At 32.9% G+C, this 15517-nt stretch overlaps 2 protein-coding genes across 2 annotated transcripts; one reads left to right on the top strand and one right to left on the bottom strand.

Annotated features, from left to right (window-relative positions):
* Positions 1-3328: 3328 nt before the first annotated feature.
* On the bottom strand, positions 3329-8622 carry LOC134689578 (perlucin-like). The gene is made up of 5 exons (XM_063549547.1): positions 8561-8622; positions 7099-7211; positions 5298-5388; positions 4103-4316; positions 3329-3403 (listed from the first exon to the last, which is right to left on the bottom strand). The coding sequence occupies exons 1-5, from the start codon at positions 8616-8618 to the stop codon at positions 3379-3381; spliced, it is 501 nt and encodes a 166-aa protein (XP_063405617.1). The 5' UTR covers positions 8619-8622; the 3' UTR covers positions 3329-3378.
* Positions 8623-10584: 1962 nt separating this feature from the next.
* On the top strand, positions 10585-14559 carry LOC134689577 (C-type lectin domain family 4 member E-like). The gene is made up of 5 exons (XM_063549546.1): positions 10585-10676; positions 10901-11007; positions 12696-12786; positions 13619-13829; positions 14471-14559. Exons 1-5 carry the CDS (start codon positions 10637-10639, stop codon positions 14493-14495), a joined length of 474 nt encoding a protein of 157 aa, XP_063405616.1. The 5' UTR covers positions 10585-10636; the 3' UTR covers positions 14496-14559.
* Positions 14560-15517: the final 958 nt, after the last annotated feature.

Genomic DNA, 15517 nt, shown 5'->3' with positions numbered 1-15517 from the left:
GAAAACCAACGGTCTAATCTATATAAAAAAACGAGAAACGAGAAACACGTATATATTATATAAACAAACGACAACTACTGTACATCAGATTATATGTATACATATGTCCTTAGTCAGGAACCTGCTGTTCAGTGCTTGTAGTTTGTTGATGTGGTTATCTTTCTCGTTTTTATATAGATTGGACCGTTGGTTTTTCCTGATTTAATTGTAATTTGTGTGCCCTTTATATCTACACAATGTAGCTGTTCGCTGTGAGCCAGGGCTCTGTGTTGAAGAACGTGCTTTCTGTTTATTAAAATTCGTCCCTGAGATAAATCACGTCTAACCGATATATGCCAGTTGTCTTTGTCTTAAACCTACACATCGTCCTTAACATACATGAAATATTTACCACTGGATGTTAAGCAATCAACAATCAACAACCAATTACAATTATAATCACGTCTTCTGTTCCTCGTTTATGATGTTATAGAATTAGATTTATCACCAAATTTGAACCAACCATAAGCAATGTGCATGGCAGGTGGCAAATGCTAAACAGGAGTTTCTTATCCTCTTGAAAGACCCCAAATGATGACCTCCCCTAGTTTTCAATGCAATAATTACAATGTAGGCACTTATTGTGACACATGTACCTCTGCTGGTGGTCCATCAGTTTCCAAGGGTATCATCAGCTAGGTACTGACATGATTTATAAAACAACTTTTTTTTAAATTATCCGTTAATAAATTTCAAAATCATTAGAAACTAAGGATTTAACTCCCTTTGGCAAAGTTGACCTTATACGGATTTGGCTATTTTTTTGTAGATCGTATTTTGGTTATAAAGCTCTTCAATTGTTTCGGTTCTTATATATCTTTGGTTTTCAAATTTCGGCTCTGAGCGTTCCTTGGGTAGGTAAATCCAGAAACCGAAATTTCAACGTGTTGTTTTTCATTTTTTTTTCATACTTAGTAAAATCCTTACTTTTTTTAAAGATCAATACTCATTGTAACACTAGTTTTAAGTAAGACATGACAATTTTCAAATTTAATATCCGAAAATAACATTTCAATGATATTACAGTACAATCAAAGTATGTGTTTTTGTATTTTAACCTATGGAGCCTCGTTGGATATGAAATAAGCATGTTCTTGAACGAAAATTTAATAACTTGACTATATTGTTTTGGTATTTCAAAGGCCTTTTCTATGTTTTTTTGAATATCAAATGCACTTGTTAGGGGGAGGTTGGGATCCCGCTAACATGTTTAACCCCGCCACATTATTTATTATGTGTGTGCCTGTCCCAAGTCAGGAGCCTGTATATTCAGTGGTTGTCGTTTGTTTATGTGTTACATATATGTTTTTCGTTCATTTTTTAAAATAAATAAGGCCGTTAGTTTTCTCGTTTGAATTGTTTTACATTGTCTTATCAGGGCCTTTTATAGCTGACTATGCGGTATGGGCTTTGTTCATTGTTGAAGGCCGTACGGTGACCTATTGTTGTTAATGTCTGTGTCATTTTGGTCTTGGTGGATAGCCGTCTCATTGGCAATCATACCACATCTTCATTTTTATATTGTTATCTTTTCTGGTCTTTTAAAAAAAATGTGGGCCTTTGAAATTTCAAAGACCTTTACTTTGTTTCTGAATTTCAATATCTTGTATTACATTTTGGTATTTCAAAGTCCTTTACTACATTTTAATATGTCAAAGGCCTTTACTATGTCGTTGAAATAACAAAGACCTTGGCTATATTTTGGTATATAAAAGGGCTTTACTATGGTATGGTATGTCGAAGACCTTATCTTTGTTTTGGAATTTTTAAGGCATTTTCTCTGCTTTTGATATTTCAAGGCGGTCGGGATTCATTGGTGAAAAAAGCCGAAACGCCTGCAGTGACCACCGAAATTCGGTAGGAAAATTGATAATCCTAGTCAATTAAGTTTGGAGTCAAACGAACACACCGGTCACGTGCCGAACTCGGACTCATGGCCTCAGTGTTAACAGGCTAGATATACAGTACATTTTTTGTAGTTCAACGACTTAGTCTGCAAGCCAACGAGGCCCTTTCATGCCACCTTTTATGTATGTTCCCCGTGCCGAATTGGAAATCTCGGCCTGAGTGTTAACAGGCTTGATATACAGTAGTTCAACGACTTAGTCTACAAGTCACCGACGTCCTTTCATATCATCTTTAATGTATGTTCCACCAGATGAAAAAAGAAATCACAGTTGACAAGAAAAAGATTTAGAACGGAAATGATCATTGTGTCAAATGTACAACTTCCCGACCAATGAGCAGGAAACAGTGATAGGCCAACGCAGCGAGAAAATCCCGGCCCCGGAGGCAGGCTTCAGCTGGCTCTTGAATAAAAATATGTATTTGTTCAAAGAAATTATTTTTGAGTAATATACACAAAGCCTTCTGTCCCCCAAAACTTCTACATTTATATGGATTATGTAGTATATATGAGGAAGACCTTTATTTAGACAGGGATTTTCTATACTAACGTATTCGTATCACTGATATACGATGCTAATAGTTATTTGCGTATTTCACAGTACATTGTTGTTATAGCCATTTACGATGACAAAAAATATAAGATTTTGAAAGAAAGATGAATTATTAAAAACTTAGACGTATCGTTTTGAAAAACATCCCAGTTGTGGAAATAATTTACATATCAAACAAGATGGCGGCTACTGAAAATTCAACGAACAATACCTCTAAGTTATCAATATTTAAAAAAACAATCCGAGAAATCTTTTGAAAAACAGCATTTTGCAAAGACATCATGTATAAAATTTCATGAAAACGATTTTTTGTTCAACTTTTTTTGAACATACAGTTTTAAAGAAAACGTTGTGAATGTGAAATTATTTGCTATAAAGTCAAATGACATCATCTACTGCCGAGATCACTCTGATAATTTGTATAGTTATAGATTATCGTTGATCATCTCAACGAGATTGATTTTCTTGCTTGAGCCCGGACGGCGAAAGCGAGAAAAGCAATCGAGTAAATCGAGTACATAATTCGAGTTGTCAATGAAATAATCAATGATTATTTGTTTATCGCTATTTTACCTATGACGAAGTTGTCAATTTCATGTCAATTTCGTTAGCAACGCCACGTGCTTGCTTAGTTTCTGACGATAATTTCCCATTTCAAGCGAGTAGCATGATTTGAAAATGTATCACAAAAAAAGATCAAAGGAAAAATGCACAAAATAGCGATAAACATCGTTATAAGTGACCAGTCCCGTTAGTTTAGAAAGTCCCTGATTCAGGAGACAACAAATTTGACAAAACAAAACCTTTAATAGAATTTTGAAATTTTAATTGCGTAATGCCGTTGTCTTCTGTTACATTAACCAATTGCCTGTTACCATGGTCATCCAATAATAGGACCTCTCAAACTAAAAGAAAAAGATATATAATTGACAATTCATGCAATGGCCTTATATCAATGGCCATAAACAACCGCTCCTTCTTCTTTAAGAAAACTTGACTTGACCACGTTATTAACATTATTGCAGTGATGCAATTTTTAAGACGTTTCGGCCATTGGCTTTCTTCAGTTCCTTATTTTTCTTTACAACTACTCTTTTCTATCTTTTCAAAAATGTCAGCCATGTAGTTGTGATAATACAATGGTGTGCATAACTTATATATTAAATAAAGACTGGTATGTAATGCACTTAGAATTCAATTCTGTCTTTTCAAGAATCGATACTCTTTATAGCTGACTATATGATACAGTTGTTTATCATTGTCAAACACTGCATAATGACTTATAGTTGGTTAAAGCTACGTCAATGGGGTCTTTGGTCGATAGATGTCACATGGGCAATCTTCACATATTTGCTTATTTTTTTTTATATAAGAGACAAAAATGTTAACAAAAGAGGAGCGAAAGTTATAATAGGGACATTCAAACTCATATGTCGAAAATAAACAGAAAACCAGACACGTCGCATGCACCGTCATGGCTAAAAAAAGAAAAAAAGATCAATAGACAAACAACATTGCACAACATAGAAAACGTAAGACTAAGTAACACGAAACCCACTAAAGCTGTGGATGATTTCGCGTGCTCCGGAAGGTAATCTACTTACTTTTCCTCACATATAAATTTTCCAACCTGGTTACAATCCACGTCATCCCACCATCCATTATGAAAGTTGCCCTTCGTCATTAGACAGTCCTGATGGTGAAGCTGGTTATCTGGAGCCCCCGGGTACCAGTTTGTGTACTCAAATGGTTTTCCGATAGACGCCCATTCCCATCGTCCCTCTACAAATTCGTCTGAGCCCCCTAGCCAATAACCACCTGAAGAGAATTGTGTTTGCAGATCTTGGGCATATATCATCATTGACATCAACATGTATATGGCCTGGATACGATAGAATGATTGTTTTTGTTTGTTTGCTAATAGTTTATGCATATATTAATGTACTAATTAAAATATTACAGTGAGATAACTCTATAAAAATCAGATGAACGTTTTAATCACGTTCTATTGTTAAGGAAATGTAAAGCTTCTCAATGATCAAAATTAGAGTTGGTCACACTGGTATAATCATATCCAATGAAATTTTCCGGGAAAGTGGTTGGTTATTTATTTTTTATATATTTTTCAGTATTTTTTTTTTCAAATTCACATGAAAATTAAACGAGCCCAATTAAATTCATTCGAGGTGTTTGGTACCACCTCATCTTACCAAGTCTGTAGATTCAACTTGTTACTATTGTTAAAAATGCAATAATGAAACATATATTAATGGTTTGGATAACCTTTGTTGATTTTATTACTAGTACAGTACGTATATGATCTTAACATTTTAACCTTATCTTGAATTTAACAACAACAGAAGTCTAACTATGCACTTAAAGGCATTTGTTTCATTATATATTCAAGGACACCAGATTCTCCAAACAGTGAAGCCTTACGTATTCAAAATAGTCTTATACATCCCAAATGTGTATACCTACACCCAGTTAAACATCTGTGTTGTTGTTTATTATTTAGGTTCATATTGATCAACTTCTGGATTTTTTAGTATTCATAATAAATCGAGAACCAATGCCGAAAAAAAAACATAAAGTCCAAGTTGTCCATAGTTCAAATTGTTATCATTTACACTCGATATCGTATTTCAAAGGGTGCCGGACTCTTTTTTGAAGCTCAAGAGGGTAAAAAATTGATTTTTTCATTTCATGATTTCCTTTTTTTTATTTTCTAAATAAAAAAAAAACTTCATTAATCTGTTAATTGTATTCCATATTATATATATGTATATATCTTTATACCTCCAAGCCTTTTCGCCTGTGTATGTATAAAATTGTTTTCTGCTGCTGTTTCTATGGCAACCAAATAGGTATTTCGAGTTTGACACAACATCTAAAACGTAAAATCATGCGACATTCAGAATCACATGCTAAGATATTCACCATTCAAAAATATGTATATATAGCTGTTGTATGATTTCCAATGGGATTACTATTCACAACAGTTCAAATGAACTTGATGTTAGCATTAATAAGCATAAAAACTTTAGACAAGTGAACGTTCGAGTTCGAGTTTAAGGTGGTACCTGACACTACAGGGAGATAACTCTGTAAAATCAGCTAAACGTTTTAATTACGTTGTGTTGTAAAGGGAACACGAAGCTTCTCAGTGATCAAAATTGGTGTTTGTCAAACTGCTATATAACCAGTGTATTTTTTCTGATAAAACGGTTGGTTCAAAACTTTTGAAATTTTTATATTTTTGTTAAAGAGTTAAAGTAAATATTTTGCCAAAATTTTATGAAAATTAAACGAGCCAAAGTAATTTTAGCAAAAGTGTTAGGTACCACCTTAAGTGAACATCATTCGTGCGTTAAGGGGCATCGTCACTTCCGTTCCAATGTTGAGCGAATACTATCACCCAATTCATTAAAAAAACAAATCGCTATTTAAATATTAATAGAAAAGAGAAAATAATTGTTTTTGCTTAAATATAAATCAGATGTTGACATCTCATATTTTATTTAGGCTAACGCCACTTAGATATAAGAAACATAAACCTAATACATATATAGCATTGTGGCGCCTGTACCAAGTCAGGAGCCTCTGACCTATGCAAGTATTGTACGGGTATTTCTTTTATGCATATGATTTTAGTTTGGTGTGAAGTCCATTTTCATTGAACTAGTAGTCGCATTATTGCACCACCCAAATCATGAGCCTTTGACATTTGTTAGTTTTGTATGTTTTTTTTTGTTGTTTTTTTAGTTCATTTTTCCGTTTTTAAGTTAAGTGTGACGTCCATTTTCATTGAACTAGACGTAGCTGCATTTTTGCACCACCCCAAGTCAGGAGCCTGTGACATTTGCTAGTTTTGTAATGTTTTTTTTTTGTGTTTTTTTAGTTCATTTTTGTGTTTTTGAGTTTGGTGTGACGTCCATTTTCATTGAACTAGTAGTCGCATTTTTGCACCACCCTAAATCAGGAACCTTTGACATTTGTTAGTCTTGTATGTTTTTTTAGTGTGTTTTTAAGTTTGGTGTGATGTCCATTTTCGTTGAACTTGTTCACATTTTGCTTAGAAGCGACCTGATGTCCCTTCCCAGATCTGGATTTTCTGGCTGTGTTGATGACTAATTGGTGGCTTTCGGCTGTTTGTCTGCTCTTATGGTTGGTTATCGGACCACAGATGAATTATCACGTTGTGATTGGTTTAACGCCGTCACGTGGTGACCCCCTATGAGACCGTATGGGGTTAGTAAGTTTCATATGGGGTTCATGACGCGTTGATGGCGACGTCATCTATCAATGTTGTGTTGTTTCATTGTTTATTTTTCAACAAAACGCCGCAGAAAAGGTCCAGCGTCCGATAAATTCGTTATATGGTTAACTACTGACCCCCTACAGATCCATAGAGGGTGAATACAATTTATAGGAGACTCGGCCTCTGGCCTCACCCCCTATGGATTTTACTAACCCTCTATGGATCCGTAGGGGGTCAGTAGCGAACAATATAACTTATATTGTTGTCTCTTAGACACTATTTCTGTTTTATTAGAAACACACAGAAAGTGTTGATATGCGAATTAAATGTAATAGATACCGTGGCATGTTTCCAGGTCACGTGATGAGCAGTATAGAAGAAATAACAAGATGAATCAAAGTAAACCCATCCTGTTCTACAAATACTTTCCTGGGCAAAACATCCAGGTGGCGCTGCAATATAAAAAAACATAATCAATTTTTAGAACCTTTTTGGTTTATAACACCTTATGTTTGAGGGTTCCTGATGAAGGTTAATCCAAAAACAGCGGTTTGAAGGCATGATATTTATATCGTGTTGTTTTATTTGAATATAATAACAATATCAAAAATGTCATTGACTACAAGTTAAATGTATGATTAAATACAAAGTGCCGTCTATAAATACGGGTGTCGGTAGGGAAAGAACTGTTCCAGGATCAACTGACGCCACCACGGTTTTTGTAGAGCTTGTGTTACCCAGTCCCTGGTTTTGGGTGTACTTTGTTGATGTTAAATGTTATATTTTTCTAATATTGATTTTGTAGCCAGTTTAGTTTTAGAACTCAAAGTTAAACAGTTATTTCGACATCGCATCAAGTGAAATAATCCTATTTTTAAGGTGGTACCAAACATCTTGTTTGAAATAAATTTAGCTCATTTCATACAACTTTGACAAAATATAACAATTTCAAAATACTTCAACCAAACACTTTATCTGAACATTTTTAAAGGATTTATAGCCGTTCAACAAACAAGAACTTGGATCATTCAGAGGCTTGAATTTTCTTAACAATAAAACATGATAAAAATGTTCAGCTGATTTTTACCGAGTTGTCGCGCTTTAGTGTTATTTATATACATGCTAACCACATTGATGTCTCTGCTGGAAAAATCGAAATAAGTTATCACGATTTATTTTTTAATTAACTAATTGCAAAGCAAAAAGGCATATCGAAATAACAAAAAAAAAGAGATCATTATATCATGATACTGTCTCGTAACGCATATAACAGGCTAGCAAACATCAACAGACATGGGCACACTTAAGAAAACTGCAAACGACCGATGAAGTAGAATATCTTCGTTACTTCCCTACACACCAATGACGTACAAGGGCAGTAAGTAAGTAATATAAAAAGAAAATGTGGTATGATTGCCGATGAGACAACTATCCACAAAAGAACAAAATGACACGCACATTTTAAAACAACTATAGGTCATCGTACGGCCTTCAACAATGTGCAAAGCCCATACCGCACAGTCAGCTATAGAACGTCAAAGTAAGTCTTCTAACGTATATGTGTTTTGTATTGGTTTTTTTTTTACATAAAAAATTTTCGGCAAATCTTCAAAATAAAGAGCAACATTACGCTGCGATTCCCTAATTATTTTTTATAAAAAATATTGGGTCGGTTTCTTGTGATCTTTCATTTCATAATCTTAATTTAGCGCAGGAATATGATATAACACGAGACATTAAAATCTTGAATGTTCAATTCCCATGCGTTAAAAGTAATAGCACGAATAAATTACAAACTTACAATTGCAACTCAGAATTAATCCCACAATTACATAATATACTTTTGTCACGGTTTCCATCAGACCTATAGTGTAATCTTCACGTACAAAGTAGACCTAAGATCAACGGATGACCTTATATTTTATCTTTTGATTTGACTCTTGTTTAAAATTTATGGCAATAGACACAAATTATCTCGTAAAACTGTCTGACTGTAATAATTGGAGTTCTTGTCTTTGGAGTGCAGCCAAGCTGACTACATGTATACAAATAGCATACATGTTTACATTAATATATATCTTTCTTTTATATATTTCTGAGTTTATATATTTCTGAGTTCAGTATGACGTCTATTATCACCGAAAAAGTACATAATTTTCACAGGCGCTTGATAATCAATCTAATTAAATTTAAAAACCAATTGTTCAGAGAACAATTGAAGGTCTTTCCACCAAAATCAATGTATTTTAATATGAAAGTTATAAAATTAAGTTTAAAATGTTATTTCAATCGTCAAATGACAGCTTATTGTACGCTGATTCCAAAAGTATATGGTTTCTATGCAATAATATTTAAATAAGGGAGATAATTTGTTACTTCCGGTTTGAAAACTGTTACTTCCCATAATATTTGAATATTTACTTGACACTGATTCCAAAAATATCTGGTTCTATATACTTTTATATTATTAAAGTACAAAAAATTGGTACTATCGGTTTACACAAGGTCACTTCCGGTTAATTTTTTCAAGGTTAAATGGTTTGATACCTTTTGCGAAAAGTCTCATGGATTTATCATGTATACATATGCGGTAAAAGCAAAGTTCAAAATCTAGAACGTCAAATTAAGCTTTGACCTTGAGATCAATTTCAAGGTCATTAACCAAGAACCTAAAATCACCATATGCGTATTTTAAAATACAAAAGGGGAGAAAACTCCGTTTAACATTCAATGTACCATTATAATCAAAATTTACGTATTACAACATGTCGCAAGTAACAATTAAGGAAACATCATTTGTTAATTTGTTGATATCTTATACGGTATTAGGGAATAAGGGAAAATAAGCCAAATTCAAAAATTAGAATATGACTTTGACCTTTGACAATGACCTAAATTTTCATTTTTTTGGACCAAGGACCTCAAATCAAAGATCCTAGGTCTCTATCACTTATGGTTTACAAAATAGAAATGCATATCACTTATATCAAATGCATAAGGGGAAATAACTCTCATATGGAGCGTTCATATTGCTTCGGTCAAAATAAGACAAATCATGCGAAGGATATAACGAGCATTTTTTTTAAATAAATCTTTTACGGTTACGAAGGAGTAGTGGACACAAGGAAAACAGTGTTTCGGGAGATAACTCCTACAAAAAAAAGTATTCGGTTACGCAGGGTAGTTTTCAAAAGCGTATAAACTGTTTGATATCATATACCAATTATCTAAGCGACATATAGCGAAACAAATATTTATCACAAGAACAAAATAAGACGGAAGTAAAAAAAACAAAAAATCAGAAGAAAAACAATAGGTCTTTCCACAGAAAAGTGGAAAGACCTAATTATTTAAATCTTTATATTTATAATACATATCTATCAGTTCTGTTCATGTCTCCCCTAGTTTCGAGTTTTGAGTCATTTAAACGACTCAGAGAAAAAATGTTTTTTTTTTACTATCCTAACTAATAAAGAAACGAAAAATTGAATAATTTAATCAACAACAAAAAAATCAAATTTTAATTAGATTGCTTGGGTAGATGATATATATTTTGTTTTTGATTTTTTTTTGTCAACACTAGGGACTATCAATGGACGAACGAAAATCAATGGACGACAATTGTGGTCTCGGACCAGCTGTTGATGGAAAATACAGTTGTGTTCTAGAAGTTATCAAAGTACAACAAAGGTAGTATCTGCCATTTTGTTTATTTACGTCTGCGATGCCATTTTCATGGGAGATAAATCTAGAAACACAAAAGGTTATTCGCCGGTGAATAATAGGGTTATTCACCGCTTGTGTAATATATATATAAGGTATAATGTTGTAATCTTCTTATCTCTGAAGGTGTATTGATTATCAAATACACAGTGCCATGTTGTTCCTAGACTTTATTAAATTCATATCATTAGCAGGTAAGTAAAAATATGTTTGATATCTTTTAAATAAAAATGTGCAATAATGATCAATAATATGTTGTGCCATTCCATCAAATGTTTAAACAGGGGGTGAATGGTTACTTTGTGAAAGACCTCCTTAAGAAATTATGAGGCTTGATATATTCAAAATTTCTTTGATAAACTCTTGTACTGATAGCAAAATATTCCTTTTAGTATCAATGTTTCTATTTCTGTTTCAGTTCTTTTATCATCGTACGTAGAAGGAGCATGCCAACCTGGGTGGATACATTTTAAAACGTCGTGTTACTATTTTAGCACAAACTCACTAAATTGGCAAAAAGCTTCGGTAAGACAGATTGTAACATATATAAATATTTCAACCTTTTCAACTCCTTGGGAAAAAATTGTTTATTGACAGTTTTATTGCATTCATCTTGTCCATTTATAGTCCAGTCAAACTAAGATTTAGCCTCAAACTAATTTCATTAGAAAATGTTTAAGTTCTAATCTATAGCATTATGCCCTTTATATACACAGAAAAAAGTCCCCTAAAATCTAAGTAGAAGAAAACTCAAAATCAGCATATTTAATTTCTTATGACAATTAACATTGGAAGGGGAGATAACTCCGTAAAATGAGTCCTTTTTGGCTTAGTTTGTTGTTGATTTTCTTGCAATTTATGTAAAGTTCGATACTTTGATGGAGTTATAAGTTTGTATTATACTAAATTATATAATCTTCTGCTCATGAAATGAACAAAACCGAAGTGTTATGGGTAGTTTTATTTTTGTTTGTTAATTTTTCATTAAAGAAACTGCAATTTTGAAGTTTTATGACAATTTTGACAAAATTTGGTATTGTTTTTATCTGTGTATTATATTCTTTCAGCATCTTACTTTTCTAAAGAAACTTTAAACCACAAAAAGAAGAATACATGCTTAATTATTTTTATCAAATTTGAGATTCTTTACCTTAACATGTTGAAAATTCATTAAATGGTCAACAAATGAGTTACGAAATCTAGATAATAGCTTGATAACAGATATGAAAACACCTTTTGAGTTGTTTGTTATCAATACATTCTGATGAAGGGAAGCGGTAAAATTATAACTTTGTATCATTTTTTTATTGATATTTCTGCCTTGTTTGCAAGAGTAATCTCCCTTTTTAACTAAAATCTCCATAGGAATTTTAAATGGTGATTTTATAGTCTTCCTCAAGTAAGATTTTTTGGGACTTTTTTCTGTGTATATTTGGAGTATAATGATAAGGATTAAAACTTTAAAATCTTTTGTTGCAATTACTTTCAGGTTAGGGTCAATTTATGCTAGATTGACTGGACTACATTCGTAAATTATTCTGTTCGTCCAAATATTTTTTTCTGAACACTTATGGAAATGAACTTTTTGAGTCTTTTTATTTTTAAAAACATATAGTCAAATAATTTATTATCATGCATGGTACAGTTACCTGAATGATTTTCATCTCACAAATTAATTAATTACATGTTGTACCAAACATCTGAAGGGCGATGGCAACTACCATAAACATTTCTTCATCAGAAGATATTTCTAACCGTTCTTTATGTAACTAAACTACTTGTTTTCTTTATTTTTAGTTAATTTTCTTTCTATTGTTGGCTCTTCACCTTTATAGAAGCTAACTTTCGTCATCTGTTTGCCTCCAGCACCATTTAAGAGACATGTATTGTCGAAATGTGTTTCTGGTGTAGAAAAAAGCCTCTAAAATTAGATATTACAATTATTCAAGGTTTTGAGATCTACAAAATATGTAATGCAAAAATGATCCCGATCAAAACACAGATTGAATTGGACTAAATAGAAAGGCTATTACCATGCTTCTTATTTAATTTCTATGTGGTTGCAAATAACCCTTTTTTCAAAAAATACTGTAAACATCAGACATACAATGTACCTTTAATCAAAAATGTACGTGTACTACAACAATTTTTTTAATAAAATAATCCAATTTGCAGTAACGTTTCTTTTATTGGGTTTTGTTTATATTCCTCAGACCGATTGTAAGGGACGCTCAGCAAAATTAGTGAGTGTAGACACATCACAAGAGAATGGTTTCATTGCTGAAGAAGTAGCTAGAGTTGGTGGTAAGTATTATATATATTACTTGATTTATATCACTTGACTGGGCGGAGTTAACCGGTTCGTTTATCAAAGACCAGTCCATCTAAAGACAGGAGTTTTGTGATAAACTATTCAATGATTAGTGTCCAGTTATTCGCCATTAATCAGTCACTCAGTTCTTTTGTATATCCATTTGGTGACACTGATAGGTGATTAGAAACAATAATAATTATAACAACATATATCCTTATCGCACACATCTTCAAATGTCCTTATGCAAATTAAACCGTAAGCTCCACCCGATCAGTTGAAATAATATTGATAATACTAATGCTTAGTTAATGATTGAGCAATATACATTATACTACTATTGCCTTTATTTATGCCTTTATCATTTTACGATTGCATATCTGGACTATTATAACGAGACGGAAGATTCCCACTCGATATTCAAACTAAAAGTCCAAAATAAACTGACATCGCCAAGGTTGAAGAAATCAACAGAACACGGAGCCAAAAGTGGTCTGATCTCAGGTGCTCCGGACGAGTTAGCAGATCCTTTCCCCACATGTGGCACCCTGCGTGTTATGTACCCGTGTTGGTACATCCCCGGTTATAAGTCGAACTCGGTTGATCACTGTCTAAAAGAGGGGACATGATAATAGTTACGACATTATGAACATATCAACTTTTATTTGTAAAACAGGTCTTCCATAACGGTCAACCATCTCGTTGAATAAGTAAAGTAAAAAAAAAATCAAACAGACACGATGTTTGCATATTCATAGTAACAGTAAGTTTACTTTGACTAACTGTATCACCGAACTAACACAAAGTTCATTTTTATTTGGAAAGGTTCATTCTGGTTCGATGGTACAGATCATGATACAGAGGGAAGATGGATATGGGCATCAAGTAAAGAGCTATTTGATTTTACGGCCTGGCTTCCACATGAACCGTCAAATTTTGAGAACAACGAAGATTGTTTAATGACACAGAAAGGCTACCATGGACAATGGAATGACTATGCTTGTTATCATACTATTCAATTCATCTGTGAGCATGCGTAAGTAAAAAAGAATAATACAATAAAATTGAGAATGGAAATGGGGAATATGTCAAAGAGACAACAACCCTACCATAGAAAAAACAACGGCAGAAGGTCACCACCAAGTCTTCAATGTAGCGAGAAATTCCCGCACCCAGAGGCGTCTTTCAGCTGGCCCCTAAACAAATATATACTAGTTCAGTGATAATGAAAGCCATACTTATTTCCAAATTGTACAAAAGAAACTAAAATTAAAATAATACAAGACTAACAAAGGCCAGAGGCTCCTGACTTGGGACAGGCGCAAAAATGCGGCGGGATTAAACATGTTTGTGAGAACAAGTTTCTTTATATACTGAAAATGAATGGTTGAGAATACGTAAATAAAGGCAGCAGTAGTATACCGGTGTTTAAATGAGACAATAATGACACAAAATAGTCATTTAACTATCAATATAGACATTTATTTCAAATTGAGGAGGATAAAGGGGAGTTATATACGCACATGTGCTCATAGAAATTAGTATACAAGTGCATCCCTGATGAAAGTAAATACATAACGGTCGGCGTTATCTGTAAACAACACTGTTCTTCGAATATAGAAATTTAAATTTATTTTTACTTAAACATCAAAATAATCATTGTAACTTTACTTTCAGTTCAAATGATCCTCCAGTTGGATAACTTCCTTACTTCACATCTAGTAAACAGATAAATTTGTTGATTAAAAATTACAAATGTGTTGCAACATCACTTGTTTTATAAGAGACTAGTTTGTGCACTGTTGTCTATTATTCTACCACTTATATGTATAGCCCATTCGGGTTGATTTTCATGTGTGTGGGTTTTTCTACATTTGAAAATGCCTGTACCAAGTCAGGAATATGACAGTTCTTGTCCATTTGTTTTTGATGAGTTTTGTTATTTGATTTTGCCATGTGATTATGGACTTTCCGAATTGATTTTCCTATAAGTTCAGTATTTTTGTGATTTTACATTTTAATGTCTTGTGTATACAAGTGTATTGATCTGTTTAGGACCGGATCAAGTCAAACGTGGTATTTGTTTATAGTCATTATATGTAGTATCTCCTATTCAATTCAAGATCCCTGAAGAAATCAATTAAACCTCCATTTCGCCCATTTATGCTATGATTTCCTATGTAATAGCATTAATACAGCAAAAACATTCTAAAAATATCGATCGGATCATAACCTAATTGCTTTTTAATTATTGATTGGAAATTATTTTAAACAGCTATTTGGAATAGTAAACCCTGTAATCATTTGAGTTGTCATCTTATGTTGAACAGGTCAAATATCATTAGGCTAAATGCACAAACACTAACAAAAGAAATTCTAAACATAGTTTGTCCTTATAACAGCCTTGCCATTATGAACAGTTCTAGTCACACTAAATTAAAACACAACAAACAAAAACTTTTAACGTAAAGAAGGTAGATAAGGTTAAAAGAGCGCAATTATTCCTATTAGAGGTCGGTCATTTACAAACGTATCAACCGTATCGTATACGTTGACGTATCCGGATCTGCAGATATGTCAAAAAATATTATGTGATCCCGAGCTTATTAATTAGACCGTACTTCATTTAAAAAAATAAAATTGGAATCTCTTCTTGTGATAGTGGTGTTTTGTAAAAAAAAAACATGTAACTTTGAATAGTGTTCATTTGCGATTTATCATAAA

This window comes from Mytilus trossulus, chromosome 11, assembly GCF_036588685.1.
Source record: "Mytilus trossulus isolate FHL-02 chromosome 11, PNRI_Mtr1.1.1.hap1, whole genome shotgun sequence".
NCBI classification, from domain to species: Eukaryota; Metazoa; Mollusca; class Bivalvia; order Mytilida; family Mytilidae; genus Mytilus; species Mytilus trossulus.
This window is presented reverse-complemented; position numbering and strand designations above follow the sequence as displayed.

Coding starts and splice junctions, on each gene's coding strand:
- LOC134689578 (XM_063549547.1), bottom strand. CDS start 8,618: ATGGAAACCGTGACAAAAGTATATTATGTAATTGTGGGATTAATTCTG. Junction 4,317..5,297: donor ACAGGCGAAAAGGCTTGGAG/GTATAAAGATAT, acceptor AATTCTCTTCAG/GTGGTTATTGGCTAGGGGGC. Junction 3,404..4,102: donor AAATTTATATGTGAGGAAAA/GTAAGTAGATTA, acceptor TTTTTCTTTTAG/TTTGAGAGGTCCTATTATTG.
- LOC134689577 (XM_063549546.1), top strand. CDS start 10,637: ATGTTGTTCCTAGACTTTATTAAATTCATATCATTAGCAG. Junction 11,008..12,695: donor TAAATTGGCAAAAAGCTTCG/GTAAGACAGATT, acceptor TATATTCCTCAG/ACCGATTGTAAGGGACGCTC. Junction 13,830..14,470: donor CAATTCATCTGTGAGCATGC/GTAAGTAAAAAA, acceptor CTTTACTTTCAG/TTCAAATGATCCTCCAGTTG.